This window comes from Acromyrmex echinatior, chromosome 10 (assembly GCF_024713525.1).
Source record: "Acromyrmex echinatior isolate Ae372 chromosome 10, ASM2471352v2, whole genome shotgun sequence".
Classification (NCBI taxonomy): Eukaryota; Metazoa; Arthropoda; class Insecta; order Hymenoptera; family Formicidae; genus Acromyrmex; species Acromyrmex echinatior.
In genome coordinates this window covers 13,743,828-13,771,202 of record NC_141861.1, presented here as the reverse complement: position 1 = coordinate 13,771,202, position 27,375 = coordinate 13,743,828, and the positions used below count along the sequence as shown (strand labels likewise).

The 27,375-nt window shown below is 34.3% G+C and overlaps 1 protein-coding gene across 14 annotated transcripts in view; it reads right to left on the bottom strand.

Annotated features, from left to right (window-relative positions):
* Window positions 1-27,375, bottom strand: part of LOC105143768 (band 7 protein AGAP004871) — a 364,599-nt gene that overhangs the window by 287,903 nt on the left and 49,321 nt on the right. For all 14 annotated transcript variants that reach the window (XR_015546295.1, XR_015546296.1, XR_015546298.1 and 11 more), the window contains one exon: window positions 11,784-11,856. Coding sequence is in view for 9 of the 14 variants with exons in the window: in XM_087410060.1 (XP_087266186.1) it covers window positions 11,784-11,856 (73 nt within the window). In the remaining 5 variants the exon portion in view is untranslated. The remainder of the gene's footprint in view (window positions 1-11,783; window positions 11,857-27,375) is intronic.

The following is a 27,375-nucleotide window of genomic DNA, read 5'->3' as shown; positions in this document are numbered from 1 at the left end:
TCGAGCGATTAATGTAGTCAGTAGTGTAGTGGTTTTATCATCATCATCATCATCAATTCAGATCTAAATGTGAAACTTATGTTAAAATGTATGATACGAATAACATAAAATTAACATTAAATGACATATGTTTGTACATGAAACCAACAACTGGGCTTTTCTTATTTGAACTTGAGCAATGCGTTGAACATGTATTCTATGAACTGAGTCAATATATGCACGGTGTTAGTAAGAAATTTGAATATTTTGTGCCATTTTTAAGACAAAATTACTAATAAAAGGGATGCTGCAAATATTTTGTACAAAATTCAATTAAATTAAATTTTTGATAAAAATTCTATTATAGAATGTGAACTAATAGTCTATGATTTAAATTATATTGTACATACTGCATTAAATGATAGATAAATGTATGTTAAAAAATTCTTTTCTTCTAAAATTATTTTATCCCTAGTACCTTCGCTACTTCTTCTTCATATCTTATGTATGTTAAAAAATATATTCTTTTCTTCTAAAATTATTTTATCCCTAGTATCTTCGCCACTTCTTCTTCATATCTTAGTAGTAGTATTAAATTAATCAATAAGAAAGCGCGCTTGATCATTTTTGTACTATTATACATTATAATATTGTAGTATTTATAAAAATGATCAAGCGCGCTTTCTTATTGACTAATTTAATACTACTATTAAGATATGAAGAAGAAGAAAAAAAAATTATCATAATTAGTATTATTAGGTTATATTATAATATTAAAATTCATAAAAATATTATAATAATTAGTTACTAAGTCGAATCATTAAAAATTCATAAAATATTTGTCATATCTATTTAATTAAATCGCGTGTAAGAAAAAAAGACAACGGAGAGAGCGCAACGAGAGGGAGAGAGAGTGCAAATAATAAGTATAAGACTGCAACGGATAGAAGAGAGAGAACTGCATCCTATGGGTAGGAGAGAGAGGACAATGGGTTAAAGAGAGAACGCAATGGATGAGAAAGAGAAGGAACGAACCCTTCCCCCTTTACTCCTTGACGCGCTTCCGTCTTCCCAACATCTGTGAGACACTTTCCCCTCCCTGACTTACACGCACACGCACATGCTCACGCTCACGCACACATCGCATACGTATACGCACTAACACATAGTGAATTACAATCGGTGTAGCTATCCTACTGTTACGGTTTCGGTCCATTAGCCTGCACAATATTTCAGTCCGGTTATCGGTTTCGGTCCGATCAAAATAACGGTTATGGTTCGGTTATTGATTTCGGTTTCGATCCGGTCCGAGTCCCTGCTATAAATATCGAAGCGTTGTTATTGCCAGCTAATCAATGTACATTCTTTGCTACATTAAAATTAAATTATTAAAGATTTAGTTTTGGTTTTGATGCTCGTCTGGACTATAATTAATAACAGAGTTTTTTTCCCCTTCTTTTTTCTTTTTCTTTGCGATTAACGTTTTATCTATATTAAAAGTTAAGTCATTAATTTCAATATAATGGACACTGACTCGCTGAATGGTCAAAACTGGTTTTTGACTAAATCGATAGAATTTAAGTGTTTGCGATATGATGAATTTTTGTTTTAGTAAGCTACCTTCAATTATTTTACAATAAATATTGTTTTTGCTCCCAACAAATTTATCTTTTAATAATTTCAATTCCTTTTTAGATTGTTATTAGAGTTAGTTTTTATATTATAGTTTCCGTTTTAGAAGAGGTGGCACTAAAATAAATTAGTTTATAAAAAATTTTTTTGTAATTACATCATATTGTCTCTAAGGATGACTCAAAAGTGAGCCAAAACATGTAATGCGGATTAATTATTATTAATTATTATTAAAATTGTTTTGTTAACCGTATTGATTTGCACAAGAATTACCGTGCTTGATTCCTATTCCCCTATTATATCTAATCCTATTTTTATTCCTAGAAATAAGATGAGCGAGAAATTTTATGTTCAATACTGTAGTTTGGTCATCGGCTTAGTGACTTAAAGGTCTACCCAAGGTTAAATCTTATTTTACGTTCGTAATTCGATTGAAAAATGGGATGCATTTTATAATTAAGGGCGCCAGCAGCAAAAAACTTTCTTCATAAATCAATTCTCATATATTTTTGTCTCCTGAAAATTAATATCACCACAAAATTTGACATATTTTGACCGTCATTTTGAAAAATCTGTCAAAAATCTCTTTGTTTAATGTAATCTCTGTAAATATTAATTTTTGAAAATAAAGTCTGAAGTAAAAAATAAAGCTCTTTATATTCTCTACAATCAAAGTTATATACGTAATTTTCATAATACGAACGGTATACAAGTGATTTTACTTTGCAATCCCATATATACGGAATTAGGTTGTGTATGTTCTGACAGAAAGGATCCCGCACATTTTTTATGGATTTTGGTTCTCGGTCAAATCTTCTCATATTTTGGAAAATTGTAGTTCCAAGTGTCCTGATTAAAAGTATCAATGAGCGTGATCTCCTAAAATTAACACTTTTTGAAATATAACTTGTTCAAATTTGAATATTTCTATTATTTCTGATATTGGGTGATATATAAACAATCTCGGTTCCACATGATATTACAGACTTGAAAAAAATACTTAAATGAACCTTATAACATGCAATATAAGGCTGTCATAGTTGTATTTCACTTCGCGACCTCAATTGTGGCTAAAAATAATAAGTAAAATAATGATAGAAGTAATGATAAGTACTATCATCAATACAGCCTGAATTTCCAAATGACCATTATTGATTCGAGTCAAGTAGCACGTTTCTCATGATTTTCCCCACTGCTCGCTTGGGGAAAAAAATAAATAAATATAAAAGTAAATAATAAAATAAAGGCAAAGGGACTGACGTTAATCAAGCAAATAATAATAGAAAAGAAATAATACAAATTATTCAACTTTACTTTGATCAAGAGATACTTTGTTACAGAATATGTAATGTAATTCCCAGGATCTGAATAATGAAAATAACTTAATAAAGAAAATTGAGAAACAATTAATTTTTTATTAAGTAATATAATTGCATATCGTATACGCACGCATGAAAACACACACACACACACGTGCGCGTGCGCACCGACACGCCACGCGCACGCGCATGCACACACGACCAGACCCCTACCACGTTCTTGTCGTTAGTTCTGGATTATGCTAGGAAATTACAATACGAGGGCAAGTCAAGTTCTTAGAAAATCTGAGGACACTTGCAGTGTCATGTCACATTACTTTTTAACAAGTAGCATCTTTCAGCTGATTACTGTCAAATTTTGAGCGGAATTCATCGCGTGGTTTCATTTCTGTAGATGATTAAAGCGAACAACTTTTATATTTTTTGCAAAATGGAAAAAAACGAATTTCGTGCAGTGATCAAACATCTACATATGAAAGGTATAACGCCGAAAGAAATCAAAACCGAGTTGGATAATGTTCATAGCACATCTGCACCAGCGTTTGTGACTGTACACAATTGGGTGAATGAATTTAAACGTGGTCGTACAACCACATGTGATGCACCTCATTCGGGACGTCCAATTGAGGCTGCTACGCCAGAAATCATCGATAAAGTTCATGATATTGTTTTGACTGATCGACGAGTGAAAGTGCGCAAATTTGTTCAGGGCACAAGCATATCACATAGCACAGTGATTTCAATTTTGCACGAACAATTGAGTATGAATTGAGTATGAAAAAACTATCGGTAAGATGGGTGCCGCATTTGCTCTCTGTGGACCATAAGCGCGACCGTGTGACGATTTCAAAGCAATGTTTGGAGATGTTTCAACGTAATCCAGATGAATTTCTGCGTCGATTCATTATTGTGAACGAAATATGGATCCATTATTTCACACCCGAGACGAAGAAACAGTCAAAACAATGGACTTCACCAAGTGATTCAGCTCCGAAGAAGGCGAAGACCGTGAAATCGGCCGGAAAGGTGATGGCCACAGTTTTTTGGGATGCATGAGGTATAATTCATATCGATTACCTTCCGTTGAGGCAAACGATTAATGGCGATTACTACGCAGTCTTATTGAACTGTTTCAACATCATTTTAAAGAAAAAAACGTTCCCATTTGGCGAAGAAGAAAGTGCCATCAAGACAATGCACGAGTTCACATCACGTGTCTGGCATCGATAGCCAAATTCTGCTACGAATTCTGCTACGAATTGCTTCCCTATATATTCGCATTCCCCAGCATATTCGCCAGATTTAGTGACTATTTCTTGTTTCCAAACCTGAAGAAATGGTTCGGAGGAAAGAGATTCACCATCAGAGAGCATCTCATCGCCGAAACAGAGGCTTATTTTGAAGGTTTGGATAAATCATATTATTCGGACGGCTTGAAAAAGTTGGAGAATCGTTGTATCGAGCTGAAAGGAGATTATGTTGAGAAATAAAAATGAATCGATAAAAAAATATGTGTTTTACTATGTTTTTCTAAACATTTATTGACTTGCTGTCGTACATATTCTGTAATAAAGTATCGTTTTATACATGTGTACATATCTTAGACATTATACCGGGTGTCTCAGAGCACCCGTACCACCCTTTTAAAAGGTAGGGATGTGTTTGTACAAAAAAATGATTCAGACAAAATTTGCAGGATTTCGGGAGATCTATCTGATGGTGACCTTGAATTTGACCTTGAGGTCGACCTTGGGCATAACTCAAGGTCAAAGTACCGTTTTACAAATGTAAACTCTTATTCATGACATCACAAATGAAAATAGCGGAAAATTTTACGTCCGAATACGTTATCAAGCCTAGGTCAAAATTACCCTTAGAGATCATGTGGAGGTCAAGTTACTTTTAGAGCACCCGTACCAACCTTCTAAAAGATATGGATGTGTTTGTACAAAAAATAGTTCAAACAATACTAGGTATTTACATAGCATCCATCTGCTGGTGAATTTGAATTCTACCTTTAGATTCATTTGTAGTCGTGTACATCGATTTTTAAAGATTCCTAATTATCAAGATCTTGAACAGTCGATGCCGCCTGTGTCAGCGTTACCCAAGATGTACCACGTGGAGGTCACAAGGTCGGACTTACACCTCGTCGGGGTGCTTTTTTAAGGTGGTTCCCCTTGCCGTCACCTTTGTTCGTACGCATGTGTTCAGTCTAGATTTTCGAAGTGTCCTCCACGTGCATGTATGCAGGCTATTATTCTTCGTTGAAAATCATCCGTCACCCGACGAATTTCGACAGGATCTAGAGACTGAATGGCTTCTCGAATTCTGTTCTTCATGTCTTCTGAAGTCGTAGGTCGTTCGCGGTATACGAGGTCTTTTATTCTTCCCCACAAATAAAAATCCAAAATTGTAAGATCCGGTGATCGTGGTGGCCAGTTATGTGGACCATATTTACCTATCCATTGGCCGCGAAATATGCGGTTCAGTTATTGACGAGCAATGACAGACGTGTGGGCTGGACATCCATCCTGTTGAAACCACATATTTAGACATAGTTGAAGTGGAATATCTTCAAGTAAACGTGGGAGTTCGTTTTCGAGTAAATCGACTAAACTGAATTAAACTACACTAAACTAAACTAAACTGAACTGAACTGAACTCAACTAAACTGAACTGAACTAAACTTACTTGTTTGTTTTGCTTTTCTCCCTTTGCTCGCTTAAGAGTTTTATAAACTGTCGGTTTTTTTTTTAGGTGCGTTTTATACCTTATAGGTAGGTAGGTACTTAGGTACTTCAATATTCGGGGATTATTATTCATTTATAGGTAGATATGTCTTACTCAAGCGAAGAAGCTGCGTTAATGTTGTCGGTTTTGGGTAGGGCTGGAAGTTTTCGCGAAGCTGAAAGAATGTGGCGAAATGAATATCCCGATCGTACACCGCATTCGCGCAATGTTTTCAGTCGTTTGCAACGGCGGATAATTCAAAAAGGTATCGTCCAACCGGATTATAATAAAGGAATGTAAATTCATCGTCCGCTTCGTGCAGTACGGGCACCTGATATAATTGCTTCTGCTCTTGTAAATCCTACCGATTCTTTAAGAAGACGAGAAGGAGATAGTGGAATAAGTAGAAGCACTATCAATAGAATTTTGCGAGAAAATTCATTTCATCCATATCGAATGTCACTTCACCAGGCCATGACATTGGACGATCATAGAAAAAGACTGATATTCTGTAATTGGATTACTCAACAATTACCTACTTTCCATAGAAGTATCTTGTTTTCTGATGAGTGCACCTTCAAAAGTGACGGCGAAATGAACACACATAATCTCCGTTATTGGGCGCAAGAGAATCCACATTGGTATCGAGAAATCGATCATCAACGTATCTGGAAAGTCAATGCTTGGTGCGGAATTGTTGATACGCATATCGTCGGACCATTTTTCTTTGAAGAAAATCTAAACCGTTTTCTGTATGTCGATTTACTCGAAAACGAACTCCCACGTTTACTTGAAGATATTCCACTTCAACTACGTCTAAATATGTGGTTTCAACAGGATGGATGTCCAGCCCACACACCTGTCATTGCTCGTTAACACCTGAACCGCATATTTCGCGGCCAATGGATAGATAAATATGGTCCACATAACTGGCCACCACGATCACCGGATCTTACAATTTTGGATTTTTATTTGTGGAGAAGAATAAAAGACCTCGTATACCGCGAACGACTTACGACTTCAGAAGACATGAAGAACAGAATTCGAGAAGCCATTCAGTCTCTAGATCCTGTCGAAATTCGTCGGGTGACGGATGATTTTCAACGAAGAATAACAGCCTGCATACATGCACGTGGAGGACACTTCGAAAATCTAGACTGAACACATGCGTACGAACAAAGGTGACGGCAAGGGGAACCACCTTAAAAAAGCACCCCGACGAGGTGTAAGTCCGACCTTGTGACCTCCACGTGGTACATCTTGGGTAACGCTGACACAGGCGGCATCGACTGTTCAAGATCTTGATAATTAGGAATCTTTAAAAATCGATGTACACGACTACAAATGAATCTAAAGGTAGAATTCAAATTCACCAGCAGATGGATGTATCATAGCTATGTAAATACCTAGTATTGTTTGAACTATTTTTTGTACAAACACATCCATATCTTTTAGAAGATTGATACGGGTGCTCTAAAAGTAACTTGACCTCCACATGACCTCTAAGGGTAATTTTGACCTAGGCTTGATAACGTATTCGGACGTAAAATTTTCCGCTATTTTCATTTGTGATGTCATGAATAAGGGTTTACATTTGTAAAACGGTACTTTGACCTTGAGTTATGCCCAAGGTCGACCTCAAGGTCAAATTCAAGGTCACCATCAGATAGATCTCCCGAAATCCTGCAAATTTTGTCTGAACCATTTTTTTGTACAAACACATCCCTACCTTTTAAAAGGGTGGTACGGGTGCTCTGAGACACCCGGTATATGATAGTATGTAATTATATGTGAGATATAATTATATGTGGCACTATGTATAATCATATAAGGAACATAAAACTGAGACGGCAAAATATCTGGAAAACTATAAGTTTTTATAAAAAAATGTTTTAGATAAAAGTTGTAGAGTTTAAAAAGGGCCTAGCCGGCTTCATCAATTTGACTTTGGGTGGCGTTACCAAGGTAAGACAAAATCTACTTGAATTTTTTAAGTGAAACTCCCCATTTTTTCTTCCATTTTCTTATAGTCCTTGTTAAGACCTTTTTAAAACACTATAATTTTATCTATTTTAGATCAACTGTCTAGAAGTTATTCGAGTATTTTATGATAGTAAGATGTCAGCGACTATAAGTGAACCGAACATGAAAACTGTTCATTTTTTTTGCGCTAAAATTTATATGTTTTGTTTAGCAAGTCGTATGCTCTAATATATGAGAAAACCACTTGATTTCACCGGGACTCAATTTTATATAGAATTAGTGTGGGATCCTTTGGAATCCTTACCAAATTATATGCCTTTTTAATCTACAATATTCAATATTGGAATCTGTGCAAAACCTTATATTGTGAATGGAAAAAAAGTTAAGAATATTAAGAGGAAAGCAGTCCATCAATTTTTTTGTATCCCGTAACAATTCATAACGCAGAGATGTGCTGTGATTATAACCATTCGCTTTTTTAATCTCAATAAATTGCCTAAATTTCTTAGTGTCAAAATATTATTTTTTATATTTATAGTTGCAAAATTTTAATTTAAAAAAGTTGTTATGTGACAAATGAGCAAAAAGATACATATATTGAGAAATCTTAAGTTTAAGATATAATACTGTTATTATACTGAAGAGAATCCAAAACAGGATCGAAACATACATGTTTGCGTTGATTTAATATAATAAAGAATATTTATATACATATATACAATTTGTGTTGGGATTCTTAAAAACTAAACTTCTACTACTTTTATTTATAACATACATAACATCATATAAAAAAATTATTTTTAAAGAAGAAAATATAATTAATAAGAAAAAAACGTAAATTAAATATATATTTAAATAATATTTTAAATATTTTTTTAAAATATCCTTAGTGAAAAATTTTACTGAAATTATTCTACGTTTTGGAACATTTAAGCTAAATCGCTGCAAAAATTTGTTAAAATTTCACTGAAAGTGAATTTCAGTTAACATATTAAAAAATCACTGGAATTGAATTAAAATTTTTTTTGAAAAAAATTTTGCTGAAATTTCTCTAAAATTTTTGCTGAAATTTTTCTAAAAATTAAGCTTAAATTTTGCTGAAAATTAATTTCCAAAATGTTAAATAATTTCAGTGAAATTTTTCCAGCAGGGATATATTTAAATAATAACTAATAAACAAGTATTTAATATATTTAAATAATAATAATTTTGTTACGTAAACAAGAAATGTTTTCTTTATTGAACATTCTATTAATATTATTTCCATTAGATATATATTCTATACATAGATAATAATTGTATAAGAGAGAACATATACGAGAAAAAAATGAAAATCGCGCGAATATATAAAATGTTTCAGAATTCGCGGACACTGATTGCGCAACATAATTATATGTACCAAAAGAAGCAACTTTTTTCTCTGGCAAAATTGCATTCAAACTTTTTAAATGAAAGCAATTTTAAATTAACGAATGAGTGCTCCCCTATTGAAAATTCTTGTAAATTTTTTGTATCAGATCTTAAAAAAGTTGTATGTGATCAATCAAGATTACTAAATGAACGTACATAATTATATAAGAATCTCATATAATTTGTTCATGAATCTCATCAGTAATCTTTAATGACTTTAGGAATCTGGAATGAATCGTACACGACGATTTATATTGCAATGAAAAGATCTTGCTTTAGCCTTATCAGAAACTTTTAAAAAATAGTTTCTTTAAGGATCATCTAAGAATATGGTATTAATTATATATGATTCTGAAGTATTTTTTTCATAAAAGATCATTTATCAGTTTTAAAAGACATAGTTACGGAATAATTTATTTTCCAAATTGATATAAGAATCTGCATGAATTATACACGACGATTTATATAGCAATGAAAAGACTTCCTATTACGGCCTATGCTTAACATGCTACAACCGTGATAGCGCCAAACTAAATACGTAATTCATAGCATAAGCGAAAAAAAAATTACCCGTGTTTTTTCATTTTGTAAAATTGATTGTTTAAACAAATTGTTAAAAATGTCCATTTTTTTAAAACTAAAAGTACCATTCGATTCTACATTCGAAAAAAAGAAACTTTTATTATTAGTATTTTTTCGATCCGGTGCTTTGTTTATGCAAAAAATTGTTGTTATAAATGATTTGCATGCATAAAATCGGCTTCCGCTCATGCTCTGGATATTACATAAATACGAAAATTAACCACATGGTTCATAGCATAAACGAAAAAAAAATTATCGGTGTTTTTTTCGCTTATGCTATAAATCACATATTTAGTTTGACGCTATCACTGCTATTAGGCATGGGCCTTATAAGAAACACTTAAAAAACAATTTCTTTACAGGATCATCCAAGATTATAGTATTAATTATGTATGATTCCTAAGTGTTACATGAAAAATCATATATTAGTATTAAAAAAAAATATAGTTACGAAATAATTTATCTTTCAAGTTGGCGCATGAATCTAGCATGAATTGTACACGACGATTTATATCGCAAAAGATTTTAATTGCTAATTTAGTCTAATAAAATACTCTTAAGAAATAATTTTTTTATATGATCGCTCCAAAGTAATAAAGGTACCGATCATCTCAGTAAATGAAATGAAATTGATGAATGAACAGAAACTGGATTGAATATATGAAATAAAAAAAGAATTACGAAAAATTTAAAAATTTGTTAAAATACTGAAGATAACTGAATAGAAGATCGAAACGTATATTATCATTGTCTTAATGAATTGATAAATTATAATTTCGCTATAATAACTAGCGTAGGCTTTTTATGCTTTTTTCCTAAATTAAGTTTGATTTAGTCGAAAAGCCGTTATTCAATTGTGTAAAAAGATTTAATTTTTATAAATTCTTTTAAATCCCTTTCAAATCCTTATTTGTTATTCCCATTCCATTTTATTTACTGGGATATGAACAATAAATCACACAAAATTCTAATAGTATTTTTGTAATATTTTCATGACACTCCAGTTATATTCTTGCAAGATTCACGTTACATGCGCGCAAAATTCACGTAACCTGCGTGCAAGAATCATGTAACATGCGTGTAAGAGTCATGTAATATACTTCTAAGATTCATATATAACATGGGCGTAAAATTCATGTAAAATTCTTGATTTACCTATATATCATATGTATGTTCTTATATGATCTTATATGTTCCTGTCGGAAATTCGTATATGAAAATTGTTTTGGAAGATCTCACAAGAATTTTTCTTGTAAGAATTTGCAGCAGGGAATCCACGTTACGCGTAGATCAAAAGCGGCGCATACACACGGCGCGGCGCGGCGTATAAGCATGTTATTACGTTATTATCTTACTATTTTGCTAAAGATTTTATAAAAACTGTGCATGATATTTAAATATCACTATTTTGAATATAACTTATTTAAAAAGAGAATGTTTCCTAATTAATATCGCTGAAGAAACGATTGAAATTAAAATAAGTAGATATTAGACAATGAATAATTATGATATTTAGATATCATGCATAGTTTTTATATAAAATTTTTATATAAAATTTTTAGCAAAATAGTGATACATATTCATACGCAGAGTCGTGCCATGTGTGTGCGTGCCGCTCCTGTTCTATGCGTAACGTGGAACGCTCATTTGTTAACTTAAAATTGCTCTCGTTTTGCCAGAGAAAAAAGTTACTTCTTTTGGCACATACAATCACACTGTGCAATCCATATCCGAATTCTCAAACATCCTGTATAGTAAATGTAGACCACAGCGAAAAAAAAGAGAACATGAATAAGATGGTAAGTATAGAGAACCGTAAAGAGTGGGAGAGAGAACTGCACACTTCAATGAATGCAAAGCAAGACAATGGATTGGGAACAGAATGTGTGGGAGAGTGAAAGAATAAACTTCTTTTCGTAGATCCCTCGCCAAACGACGCACTTGCTCCCTCCCTTGCCCCTCGAACCATATCTGTGATGCATTTCCCCCTCCCATGACCTTCACACACATACATATCGCACATACATATACGCACTAATACATACATAATGGCTTAAAATCTTCATAGCTTATTTACTTAAATAATTAAACAAATTACATATTTTCTGAAACGAATGGATTAATGTAATAGCATTAATCTCTTACCGGGACCTTTAGCACCGCCTGATAGAAGACGTCCTAATCGAAATATGACAGCTCTTTCATACTCCTGTACAACCTGTAAGGTTAAAAAAAAGATGTATTATATAATTATAATTTACCATTTTACCCAATTATAATTTACAATTTTACTAAAATTTTATAAATTAAATACAACATAAGAATAAATAATATTTTGTTTAATTAGTTTAATATAATATTAATGTTATATAATTTTAATAATAACTATAAAATATAAATTATTATCAAATTATTAATTTTACAATAATAATTTTTAATCAAATTATTAATTTTTATTGAATGATTTTATCAAATTGATTCAATAAAAATTAAAATCGTTATACAATAACCAATGAATGGTACTGCGGCAGAAATTAATGCTTATTTTACTGTGTTTGTAAGTTTGAGATGGACTACACAACACACACACACACGTGCGCGCGCAAAATAAAGTGTTATGTCAAGAGACTAAACCCGTGTATATCTATGTATTTTGAGGCTATGAAATGGCGAATGTAACTTCAGAATTGCGCCAACAGATCAAGGTTTTTTCCAACCTCAAAAATTGCCAAACCTCTTACTAAAATTACACTATTTAGCCAAGAACCTTTCTTTAACTTGACATCAAAAATGTTATACAAATTTTTTTCACGTATTTTAAAGTGCTGAAGTTATAATAAATAAATTCTCAAACCCAAAATTCCAAACCCACAAAAGGGGAATAGGAGTTAACTTGAAAAAAGATTAAAAAGATTTATATGACAACTGTGTAGTTATAACAAATTTCTGGATGTTTACGTCATTAAGGGGATGCTGGAATATTCTGTTTTACCATTAATTATTAAACACTCTTTTCACTTAATTGTGTTTATGGATTGAAAAATCCTCCTCCACAATTAAACAACAACGCAATTCGCCTACAATTAAATACTAAAAATGAAAAAAAATTGAAGACTTACAGTTTTGTTGTCGGCTTCTGTAATCAACACGTCACAATATGTGCTGCATATAAGAGTTTCAGACCTTGCACGTTCAAAAAAAGCAGACGGCGAATTGCAAGAAATATGAAAGAACAATTCTATGCTTTTAGAAACGAGGTAGAGATTTTAGTATAAGAGAAAAGAATCTCTGAAAATTTCGTTTGTATATTATTAGTGAAATTGACGTGAAGCCATGAACCCAGTAGTATTTTAGTAGTATTTTAGATATTCCGACAGCGGCGCTGTCATGAAAAGTACGTCGCTGAATCATAGAAATGATCTGAATTATCGACTTACTCAGGCTCATATCAATAAACGTTCTTACGTGCCCTGATCAAAGTTTTTTCTTTTAAGAGAAAAAATAATAATAAAATAAATATGATATTAGTTATTTCAATTTTGTTGAAATAATTTCTTCATAAACAAGAAACGTACTATATTATTTACAAATGAAGAAAATTATTTTAATTGCACTGTTCTGTCTTTTACGTACATTTTATTTAGTAAATTATCAATGCATATATATAAAATAACATATATATGTATATATAAGGTGTAGTAAAAAGAAATCCATTATTTTTCCAATAGATGGCTTTAGTAATCTGTATCTCGCGTTGTATAAGTGCGATCGGGTTACGCTAGATGGCGTTAGAAAGATAAGATTTCGTACTAAAAAAACTTCTCAGACAGTTTTGTGATTGCTTGACTTAGTATTATTTGAGCGCGCGTCAAAGATGGACACCAGCAAAGAGAAAATATGCCATATTTTACAGTTTTTCTTCGATAAAGGCGAAAACGCAAGCCAGGCGGCTTGATGATGAAAATGTGAATAGTGTTTATGGTCCTGATACTGTAACAGCTAATCACGCGCAATTTTGGACGATTCCGTTCCGGTAATTTTGATGTCAAAGATGTATCACGCTCTGGAAGGCCAATTGTCGAAAATGTCGATAAAATAATGGAAATCGTCGAGTCCGACCGTCATGTAAGCATTGTTTCGATTGCCCAGGAGCTAAACATTGCACAAAAAACCATTTAGAACCACTTGAATAAGGCTGGATACAAAAAGATGCTCGATGTATGGGTGCCACACGAGTTAACGCAAAAAAATCTCATGGACTGAATTTCCATCTGCGAATCGCTGCTGAATCGCAACAAAATCAACCCATTTCTGAAGCGGATGGTGACTGGTGATGAAAAGTGGGTCACTTATGACAACGTCAAACGAACACGGTCGTGGTCGAATCGCGGTGAGCCGGCACAAACGGTGGCCAAGCCAGAATTGACGGTCAGGAAGGTTTTGCTGTGTGTTTGGTAAGATTGACAGGGAATCATCTACTATGAGCTGCTCCCCTATGGCCAAACTCTTAATTCGGATCTGTACTGTCAATAATTGGCCGTCTGAAGGAAGCAATCGTCCAGAAACGGCCAGCGTTGGTCAATAGGAGAGGAATTGTGTTCCATCAGGACAACGCAAGGCCACACACATCAATAGTGACTCGCCAGAAGCTCCGGGAGCTTGATTGGGAGGTTCTTATGTATCCACCTTATAGTCCGGATCTAACTTCAAGTGATTACCACCTGTTCCTGTCTATGGCGAATGATTTTGCAGGTGAAAAATTCGCCTTAAGAGAAGCTTGTGAAAATCGACTGTCCCAATTTTTTGCCAATAGGGACGAGGGTTTCTATGAGAGAGGCATAATGGAATTACTTTCAAAATGGCAACAAGTTATCGAACAAAACGGTGCATATTTGACCTAAATCGGATCATTCTATTTAACTATACTAAATAAAGCCTTCAATTTTATGCAAAAATAATGGATATCTTGTTACTACACCTTATATACAGGGCCCTACGCGCTCGGTGGACCGTACTTTCGGCAATAATAGGTCGGGAGGACGTGCTATCTTTAAACGTTAATATCTCGTTAATTATTGCGAGCATTACAAAATGGTAGAGGATTTTTCTTTTCCTCCCCTCACTCTCCCTCCCCCTCTCTAACCCTTTCTCTCCTCCCTTTCCCTCTCCCCCCCCCTCTCCCCCCCCCCCCCTCTCTGGTCGCTTGTTTCTAGCGATCGAAAATATTTTCTGGGCACTTTCGGCCGCTCAACGTGTATAACTAAGAAGAGGGAACATTATAGATAACGTATAAGTTTTAGTAAATTATAATAATCCTATATCCCTTCAATTTATGTATAATAGCAAAAATAATTTCAAAACCCGATAATTTATGAGATATTGACATTACCATGATTTTTCATGAGCGTTATATACCACGTTCATAGAAGTGATTTGCAAAACCTCGGCGTGGTCTCGCGCGTAGGGTGCGAGATCTGAATATTAGAGATCACACGATCCTTTTTTCTTTTTCCGTAATTTTTTTTTGTTAAATAAGTGACATTGTTAATAAATACAAGCCAAATATATTTTTATTTAATTATTAAAATTATATGTATATTTCTAAAAGTTTTAAACTGCCAATTGTAGCAAAAATAATTTGACGTAATATGCATCGAATAAAAAACCAGTATTTTTATATGTAAATGAAATCTGTTTATCTTTAAAAAAAATCTGAAAAGAATTCATGTTTTTGTAATAATATTAGGTTTGATGTCGATTAGTACTTTCTGTGAAATATTTTTTTTTATAACTATCATCCGAATGTATGAAAATTCTGATAATGAATCAAATCGCAAAAATGCGATGATTAATATAATTATAAGGATGATGTCAATATAATTTTATAATTCACAAATCAAAAAGCATATGTGTAATATACAAATAATTTTTTATTAATTTATTAAAGTGATTCGGTATTCTTCCTATAGATGTTGGAGTACATGTTAAATTTTGGGCCGACTTTTAAAGCGTTGCTTTTTTTTCCCCCGCTCAACGCTCGAGTCGTCGCACCGGATCGCGCGCGGATGTATATTTCAGGAGTATTGCTCTATAAGAAATATACTGCGATCGTATCTTTCAGCAAATTATCAATCCTTTACTTTTGTTAATCTTCTGTGATATCTTCTTTATTCAACATGCCTTCTTTATTCACATGTTGAATAAAGAAGACATCACGGAGTTAAGTCATCATTCTAGTTTAAAATTACGCATTTCGTTCTGTCGATTCTTATTAACCTTAAATTGATATTAATAGAATTCTATATTAAAAAATATTACATTCTGTAGCACATAAGCGTAGACAGTAGCTCTTTGAAAGAAAACCGAATGTATCATAAAAATAATAAAGTAATATTTTAAAAGTACATTACTGTAGGAAGAGTATATGTTTATAAATTCTTATTTAGTTCGCGCGTTTCCGACTATGACGATATGCGCTAGAGTATCAGCGCGCTTGCGCAAGAGCGAAAAGGTACAGAAAGGTGAGGAGAATTAGTTGTAAGATGGCGAGACACGTGTGTGGCACGACGAAGCGTTGAAGTGCGAATTGCGATTCTCTCCTGAATTGTCGTCCATCAATATTGACTCACCGAACATTTCCATCATTGGATTCATCCGATTTCCTACAAATTTGGGGGCTCGTCCGGGATAAGAGCTGGTGAGAGACAAAAAGCGAGAAAAGACGAAAAGACGAAAGACAATAAGACAGGAGAAAGAAAAGACGAAAAGACGAAAGAGACGAAAAAGACGAAAAGACTAAAGACGAAGAAGAAAAGACACAAGACGAAAGACGATAAGACGAAAGAAAGAAAAGACGAAGAGACGAAAAGGCTAAAGACGAAAAGACGAAGAGGAAACAAGACGAAAAGACGCAAGACGATAAGACGGGAGACGACGGGACGAAGGGAAAGACGAAAAGGCGCAAGACGGAAAGGACACGACGAGAAGGAGGAAAGAAGAAGGAAGACGACATTTAAATCTCGAAGACATTAAGTATCCGAAAGGCATCGAGTGTGCAACTACAAGGTGACGCAGCGACACCAGAGATACATTGGCAAGACTGTGAATGCGTCGGTAACACCAACATCGAGAGAGCAGTGACAATACGACGCGGGTAAGCGCGCGACAGTAGCGCCGATAACGACATCGAAAGTGTAGTGGCAGGACTGCACGACGTAAATGAACGTGAGTCGGTAGTCTTGAGTGTATGCGAACAAGACGGTGCAACAACAGTGAGCGGGCGACGATAAACATTTGTCACATTGCGTAAAGTGTGCAAAGACAAGACGAATAATTTCGCGCAAATTGAACCAATCAAGCAGAAGATATGTACGGCGTCGACCGTTGCCATGACGGCTTTACACAAATTTATTTTCGAAAAGGAAGGTGATCGAAAAAATAGACAAAGACTCAGAGACTTTGAGGGTTTTATTTTCAAGAAAGACACAACGGAATACGTGAATAAAATAGAAGCGGCGCGAAAACTCTCGATCGGCGACCTGATATCCTGCTGTAATATTCTTTAGTTTAGAGTACGGCGGAAACAAAGAAAAGATAATAACACGTATATTACATGGTTTAATGGATTTAGATCACGCCTAAAGATAGTGAACAAGATGAATTAGACGAAGATGCGAGTGACGAGGGAACAGTCGACGAGCAAGACGACGAAAGAGAGGAAGAAAGAAGCAACAAAGAGAGTGAAAATAACCTCGAAGAGAATCACTTTACCAGAGGCAGTCAAGTGAACATGAAATTCTCAATGACATATCGAGACGTGCAAGATTCAATTAATTAATTAATTTTCACTGGAAAAGATACATATCCGGTTGAAAGATGGATATCTGAATTTGAAGATGCGGCTAATCTGTTCGGATGGTCGGAATTACAGAAGTTAGTTTTCGCAAAGAAATCACTAGCCGGACCTGCTAAAATGCTCATCGACAGCGAAGGCATTATCAAGTCATGGAAGAAATTAAAGGAAATTTTACAAATAAACAGTGCTCAAATACACGATATGCTGGTCAGAAGAAGACTGAAGAGGGACGAAACCTTGCAGGAATATTATTATGTGATGAAAGAAATAGCTGCCAGAGGCAAAATAGAAGCAGAAGTACCCATGAAATACGTGATTGACGGAATCCCGGAAGGCGCACAAGATCATATTGTGCTCACGGAGCTAAAAAATTAACAGAATTCAAGGAGAAGCTTAAAGTATACGAAATAATTCGGAAGAAGAATACTGAGAGGATGAAAACGAGAGAGAAGAACAACATGCCGAAGAAGACAGAGGAAGCGAGGAAATCAACAACACCAAAAAATGGCGAAAAGAAAGAGACAGACGTACGGTGCGGCGATAAAGGACACAAAGCTAAAGACTGTAAGAAGAAAGAATTAGGTAAAAAATGTTTTAAGTGTCAAAAATACGGGCATACTGCAAATCTGTAACGCGTCAGACAATAGTGAAGCGGTAGCGGATAAAAAGACGACAGTAATTAATACGGTTATTGATTCATCGAGCGATAGAATGTTTAAACAAATCACGATAAACGGTGTGCGGGTTAATGCGTTAATTGATACCGGCAGTCAAATCACGGTAATGCGCAAAGGTGTTTACGATAGAATGAAATTAGATAATCTACGGGGAAATAGTATCTGTTTAACCGGTTTTGGAAAAAACGAAGTGCATTCATTGGGTTGCATAAATATAATTATAGAAGTAAATGCTGATGAATATCCGTATATAGTGTACGTTGTACTAAATGAAACTACAAATTCAAGCGTCATAATTGGTAGCGATTTTCTAGCGTTGACGGAAATGACCATCAATAACGACGAAATAATTAGAAGGGCAACACCTACTCAATTGTTAACAAATCAATGTCATCGAAAAGCAACCGTTAGACATTGGTGACGGATCCGAAAATACGCGAAGAAGTAGAGACGATTGTTGAAATGCATCAAGTAAATAAGTGTAAGACAACGGACGTGAGCATGCGTATTGTACCAAAAGACGAAAGGCCTATTTTTCAAAAACCGCGATGATTACCGGCACCTGAGCGCGAAATAGTTGAAAATCAAATACGGAATGGCTAAACGACAGGGTCATTGAGAAGTGTATGTCGGAATACGCGAGTCCAGTAGTCGTTGTAAGAAAGAAGGACGAATCACCACATGTATGTATTGATTATAGGAAATTAAATCGAGTCATAGAAAAGGACGGTCATCCCTTACTAATCGAAGATCTACTAGATAAATTAGAGGATGCTTGTTTAGTACGTTAGATCTGAAAAATGGATTTTTTCATGTATCCGTAGAAAAGGAGAGTCGAAAATATACGGCGTTTGTTACCCCGAACGATCGATATCAATTCTTGAAAGTCCTTTTTGAATTATGTAATTCGCCGAGACTTTTCCAAAGATACGTTAATGCTGTTTTCTGGGATTTGATTAGACAAAATATAGTGTTGCTTTACGTGGATGACTTGATCGTGCCGGCAGCAAACGAACAAGAAGCGTTGGAATGATTGCGAATCGTATTAAAAACAGCTAGCGACTACGGTTTACAAATTAATTTTAAGAAGTGTCAATTCGTGAAAAGAACCATCAAGTTTCTAGGCCATATAATAGAAGGGGGCAAAATTTATCTTTTCCAAGAGAAAGTCAAAGCTGTGATAGATTACCCAGAGCCGAAAGAATTAAAAGATATTCAAAGCTTTCTTGGATTAACGGGTTACTTCAGAAAGTTTATACATCGTATTCTACGATCGCGAAACCGTTAAGCGACATGTTGCGGAAAGATCAATCGTATAATTTTGACGATAAAGCTCGAAACGCGCTCATACAACTGAAGACGATTTTAACTCAGAATCTAATACTGAAAATATATCATTCGCGACACGAAAGTACATACGGACGCAAGTATAGACGGTTATGGAGCTGTACTCCTACAACGTTCAGACGAAGACAATACTTTTATTATTACACCAGTATATTTTATGAGCAAAAAGACTAAAAAAGAAGAAAGGAATTACACGAGTTATGAATTGGAGGCGCTTGCGATAGTAGAGGCACTTAGAAAATTCCGGGTGTATCTGTTAGAAATTCAATTTAAAATAATTACTGATTATGCGGCTTTTCAGCGAACCATGAGCAGAAAAGAGTTAAGTATTGCGAGATGGGCTTTAGTGTTAGAGGATTATGATTACATCATAGAGCACAGACCGGGAACCTGTATGAAACACGTCGATGCTTTGAATCGACATCCGGTTATGACGATAGTGAAAAGTCCAATTATACCACAAATTAGGAATCAACAAGTAAACGATGAAGAGATTCAAGCGATAAAAGAAATTGTCAAAGACAAATCGTATAAGAATTATCACATAAGCGACGATTTATTATATAAATTTCAAGACGGTAAGGATTTACTTGTTATTCCCAGAACGCTAGAATTAGATTAGTAATTCGAACGATTCACGAGAAAGGACATATGGCGGCAAAACGTACCGAAAAGCGTATTCGGCAGGAGTATTTTATATATATTTAAGAAATAAAGTAGAACGACACATTGCCAGTTGCGTACAGTGTATATTGACGAATCGCAAAGAAGATAGGCAGGAAGGATATTTACATCCCATTCCCAAGCTTGATGTGCCATTACACACATATTATGCCGATCATTTAGGGCCGTTAGATATCACTAATAAAAACTATAATCATATTCTCGCTATTATTGATAGTTTTACTAAATTTGTATGGTTGTATCCGACTAAATCTACCACAGCTCACGAGGTTACAAGTCGGTTAGACGTTCAAAAACAAATATTCGGGAATCCGAAACAAATCGTGACGGATAGAGGCACAGTTTTTACCTCTCAAGAATTCAAAGAGTATTGTCAGAGTGAAGAAATTGAACACGTGACAGTTACCACTGGATTGCCAAGGGCAAACGGACAAGTGGAACGTTTGAATAGAGCGATCATATCGATACTCTTCAAGTTATCAATCGAAGAACCTGCTAAATGGTACAAACATGTAGATAAATTGAAACGTATATTAAACTTCACGTTCAATCGTAGCGTAAATGCAACGCCTTTTGATTTACTATTTAACGTAAAAATGCGCGACGAAACTGATCTGAAACTACGCGAAGTAATAGAACAAGAATTTCGATCGAAATTTGAGGAAGAGCGTAATGAAATTAGAGCTAGAGCAAAAGAACAAATTTTGAAAGTGCAATCGGAGAATTGTAAAACATATAGTCTCAGACGTAAGAAGGCTACAGAATACCAGGTGGGAGATTTAGTAGTGATCAAGCGAACACAATTAGGTCCAGGCCGAAAATTACGAGCGAAATATTTAGGACCATATCTCGTATCAGCGCACTTGCGCAAGAGCGAAAAAATACAGGAAGATGAGGAGAGCGAGTTAGTTGTAAGAAGGCGAGACACGTGTGTGGCATGACGAAGCGTTGAAGTGCGAATTGCGATTCTCTTCTGAATTGTCGTCCATTAATATTAGCTCACCGAACATTTCCATCATTGGATTCTAATTTCCTACATTACATTCAGTAAAATGCATTTACTTATTAATATGTTCACTATTATTAAGAAAATAATAATTATGTAGGAAGGAAAATATTTTCATTATAATTTGCTGGAAGATACGATCGCAGCATGTTTCTTATACTGTGACGCTCCTGAGATGCACGACACGCGCAATCCAGCGGTTCGGCGTTGAACGATTATAAGGGAAAAGTACTTCAGAAATTGGCTCGAAACGTGCAACTAATTCCGAACACACTGAAATACACATATAATTTCTATAATTTTATAAAAATATATTTGGAGTAATATGTTTATTAATAACATTATTTACTTAAAAAAAAATTACGAAAAAGGAAAAAGCAGGATCGAACGTAGGATTCAACATTCTGATCTCGTAGCTAATGCTAAGTTTTTGCGGATCACCTCTACGCGGTACATAAAATACACGGAAAATCGTAAACTATATTTGGTCAACTATTACGTTTTGAAATCATTTTTACTGTTATACGTTAATAAGATAGGTATATGATTAACCCTTTCGCTTACAATATCGTGTGAAACTCATGATAAAAAAAAACATGAATATCATAAGTGAAAGCCGTGGTATGTTTATCGGGCCAAACGTAAACAACACGTTCCAAGTTGTTGATTATGGCACGCTCTATCATAACTTAAATCGTAGGTCAAAGAGTTAATATAAGTTAATATAATTTAATAAAAGTTATGTATTATCTAGAATATCTCTTTCTCCCTTATGATACACGCTAAGCGGCTGAGATCGCCGAGAAAATATTTTCGGTCGTTAGAAACAAGCGACCACAGAGAGAAGGACACAGAGACAGATTCATTGTTTTGCTAGATGAGCTCAATTCGGCGTGTTCGGCGGAGACTCACCGATTACAATCGGAGCTTCTATCCGTTTTTGTTTTTTCTCTGTCTCGCTCTATCGAAACAACAGAAATTGAAAGAATTTTAAATCACAAACACGGTTGCCAGTTCTGTTTTTTTTTTTGCCAGACTTCGATTGTTTGGACTAATATTCAATACTCCAGCAGACGACAAAAATTGGAGATCTTCACATTTGCTGGAATATTAAATATTAGTCCAAGAAACTGAAGTCTGTCAAAAAAAAAACGGCAATCGTATTTAAAAAAAAACGGCAATCGTATCCATGATTTAAAGTTCTTTCATTTTCTTTTTATTAAATTATATTAATCATATATTTTTCTTATTAATGTATAATAGCAAAAATGATTTTAAAACATAAACATTGTTGGGATATAGTTTATGACTTTCTATGCGCTGTATATACCATGTTCGTCGAAGTGATTCGCAAAAACTCAGTGTGGTCTCGGGCGTTGAGTGCAAGATCAGAATATTGAAGATCTTATGTTCGATCCTGCTTTTTCCTTTTTTCATAATTTTGTTTTAATAACGTTATTAATAAACATATTACTCCAAATATATTTTTTATAAAATTATAGAAATTATATACGTGTACTTCAATGTGCTCGAAATTAGTTGCGCATTTCGGGCTGATTTCTGAAGTGCTGCCTACTTTTCCTCCACAACCATCAACGCTTGACGGCCGAACTGCTCACGCGCGGATGTGATCTCAAGAGCGTCGCAGTATAAGAAACATGCTGCGGCCATACCCTCCAGCAAATTATCATGAAAATATTTTCTTTCCTACATAATTGTTATTTTCTTAATAATGATGATTGAACATCATATTAATAAGTAAATGCATTTTACTGTAAAGTAAAGAGAATTAACAAAGAATGTAAAGTACTTTTAAAATATTACTTTATTATTTTTATGATACGAGGAGAAGTCAATAAGTTTTTAGAAAAACATAGTAAAACACAATTTTTTTAATCGATTCATTTTTACTTCTAAAAATCTCCTATTAGCTCGATACACTTAATCCAACGATTCTCCAACTTTTTCAAGCCACCCGAATAATATGATTTGTCCAATCCTTCAAACTAAGTCTGTTTCGGCGATGAGCTACTCTCTGGTGGTGAATCTCTTTCCTCCGAACCATTTTTTCAAGTTTGGAAACAGGAAATAGTCGCAGGGGGCTAAATCTGGCGAATATGCTGGATGGGGAAGCGGAATTTGTTAAATTTGACCATCGGTGCCGGGTATGAATCCGTGCATTGTCTTGATGGAAGAGCACTTTCTTCTTCGCCAAATGAGGACGTTTTTTTCTTTAAAATGTTGTTGAAACGATCCAATAAGTCTGCCTAGTAATTGCGTTGATCGCTTGTTTCGACGGAAGGTAATCGATATGAATACTTATACCGCGTCCCAAAAAATTGTGGCCATCACCTTTCTAACTTCACGGTTAGTCTTCGCCTTCTTCGGAGCTGGTTCACTCGGTGAAGTCCATTGGATGTGAAGTAATGGATCCATGTTTCGTCCACAGTAATGAATCGACGCAGAAATTCATCTGGATTACGTTGAAACATTTCCAAATATTGTTTTGAAATCGTCACACGGTCGCGCTTATGGTCCACAGAGAGCAAATGCGGCACCCATCTTACCGATAGTTTTTTCATACTCAATTGTTCGTGCAAAATTGAAATCACTGTGCCATGTGATATGCCTGTGGCCTCAACAAGTTTGCGCACTTTCTCGATGCGCACTCGTCGATCAGTCAAAACAATATCGTGAACTTTATCGATGATTTCTGGCGTAGCAGCCTCGGAATTGGACGTCCCGAATGAGATGCATACATGTGGTTGTACGACCACGTTTAAATTCATTCACCCAATTGTGTACAGTCACAAACGCTGGTGCAGATGTGCTATGAACATTATCCAACTCGGCTTTGATTTCTTTCGGCGTTATACCTTTCATATGTACAGGGTTGGCCATATTCGACGGAAAGATGTTTTTTTTTTCAATCATGGGAAACGTCGTTACTCGATCTAACATCTCTGTCAAAAGTTACAGTGTTGCCAGATCTTTCCGTCGAATATGGCCAACCCTGTAGATGTTTGATCATTGCACGAAATTCATTTTTTTTCATTTTGTAAAAAATATAAAAGTTGTTCCCTTTAATCGTCTACAGAAATGAAACCACGCGATGAATTCCGCTCAAAATTTGACAGTAATCAGCTGAAAGATGCTACTTGTCAAAAAATAATGTGACATGATACCGCGAGTGCCCTTTGACAGAATTTCTAAGAACTTATTAACTTGCCCTCGTACATTCAGTTTCTTGCAAACAGTTACTGTTCACGCTTTTGTACCACAGAATATAGAATTTTACTTTACCGCATCATATATCTGGTCGTCTGTTTGTATTTTTTTTAGTGGAATAAACCTGTGAATGCACTTAAATGATGTGTCAATAATAGAACTTCAAATATAATAAAGAGTTTTTATAATAACATTTATCCAGATACGTGAACGCCTTTTCTTAATTAGTCGCTAAGAAGAAAATAATGTGATATCGATTATATATCTTTTTTCCTGGGAAAACGTGAAAAATGAAAATTTTTTGTATGCATGTGTATATATATGTATATACGTATATATATATATATATATATATATACATATATATATATATATATATATATATATATATATATATACACACAGTGCGACAAATATGTTCCCGGACACGAACCATCTCAGCAACCAGTGGCGACATCTGTGCGTTCAAACATGCATTTTAAAGTTTGAACATTTTGCTATCATCTGTCAAAGTTTCATTCATTTTGGTTGACATATAACGAAGATATAACAGTTCATGTTAAACAAGATTTTGGTCGAGGTAGAAATTTTAATATGGAACAAAGAGTAGTGATTAAATTATATTTAACGCAAAACTTGGTAAAAGAAACATTCCGATCGATGCAACATGTTTACGGCAGTCAATGTCTAAGTCGTACAGGTGTTTTTGAGTGGCATAAGCGTTTTTTGGAAGGCAGAGAGACCCTTGAAGATGACAAAAATCAGGACGGCCAATTTTGGTTCGAACACCCGAAATGATCGAAAAAGTACGTGATTTTGTTGCAAACGATCGCAATGCATCACTAAAAATGATGGAGGAGGGTTTAAATATCAGAGAAACGATTCGAACTATATTACATGAAGATTTTGGTAAAACGAAGGTTCGTGCGAAGTTTGTTCCACACAAGAAGCGATCAAAAATCAGCGAGAATCAATTATTCCAGAGACATCGTTGCAGCCTCAGAAAATAATCCAAACTTCCTAAAATCAATTGTTACGGGTGATGAAACATGGTGCTTTCAATATGATCCAGAAACTAAGCGTCACAATGCGAAATGGAAGTCAAAAAATTCACCACAAACAAAAAAAATACGAAAAGTTTCATCAAAAATCAAGACAATGCTTATCACATTCTTTGATAGCAAAGGTATTATCCACAAAGAGTTTGTTCCAACTGGCCAAACAATTACTGGTGCATATTATCTCGAAGTTTTAAAGCGATTGATGGGCAGAATTCATCGTATTCGCCCCGAATATCGTGATCCAGAAGATTGATCTTTGTTACATGATAATGCACCGAATCACACTTCATTGATTGTCCGCCAATGTTTGGCTCGAAATCGTGTCTCTGTGTTAAACCATCCACCGTATTCACCTGATTTGGCCCCCTGCGACTTCTCATTATTCCCAAAATTGAAATTGAAATTGAAAGGACGCTTTTTTGATGACATTCCGACCATCCAATCAGTTTCTACACAGGCACTAGAGGTAATTCCGCAAACTGAGCTAGAACATGCATTTGAATCACTATTGAATCGCTGTAACAAGTGTATTGAAGCCAGAGGAGAATATTTTGAATAATAAAACCAAAAAATATGCATATTGTTGTTTCAATTATGATTTTCAGGCCCTGTCCGGGAACATATTTGTCGCACTGTGTATATGTACAATTTTCTATATAAGTCGACATGTTAGTAATGTAAATACTATAAGTGTCTATCTCTTTTTATTGGACAGAGTAAAAAAAGAGTTACATTATGTATGTGTAATGCCGTATTCATTTATTGATAATATATTATTGTTACTCAAAATGGCATTGGACGTAAGGAAAAAGTGCTACTATGGCTTCGTATCGATATAACTATTAGTTAAAAATCTGTACTTTATGTATATTACAGATTTTTAGCACTGATAGTATATATTGGAACGCAGCCTACATTGTGTACATAATACAACTGTATTTTTAAGGCCCGATAAATATTATATAAGATTAATTTCAATTCCGATTTATTTTTTCCTCAATTCTAAAATTGGACAATTTTTCAAAATAAAATAAATCTTACATTTGTGGAACCTAATACATGTTTTCGTTCCTGCTAAGATGGTAATGTAGGAAATGGAAAAAAAATATTGATAATTAATCGATTGAATTTCCTGCATGATCATATTAACTCAGAGGGCGTAAGCATCTTATACATTGGAAATGAAAACTTGTAATATTGACCTTTATTAAGTTCAGCCTTCGCTTCAACATCCCCTTAATCTCAAAGTAATGTATTCTAGATTTAGTTACAATCGTCGTTGTAATACCATCAATAAACTCGTATTTGCTCGTAAGTATTATGCAAAGCTAACAAATTATATGATAATGATTAATAATTGAGCTTAATAAAGAAATTATAATTAAACTTTAATACATTTATTACAATAGAACATTTCGAAACCACAGATTCATAGCAAATTCAGCAATAAAGTTGAAGTTTTTTCTTATTGGTACATAGCTTAATAGAATTAATAGTCATAATAAATATAACAGTTAAAATTGTTTGAAAACTTATTGCAAAAGATATATATGATATTGTAAATATAATACATACTAAAATTGACTTCTAAAATGTTAAGATCCTGTTTTCAATATGAACAATTAGTTCAGTGTTACGATTAGTCATCAAGTCTTTATTGTAGATGACTATTCATCACAACATTGGACTAATGTATTGTTCACATTGAAAACAGAATTTCAACATTTTAATTAGAAATTAATCTCAGTATGTATATTATACAACATCATCTACTTTTGCAACAAATTTTCAAGCAATTTTAACTGTTATATTTCTTATTACTGTTAATTCTATTAATCTATATATTGATAAAATAAAAATTTCAACTTTATCGCTGAAT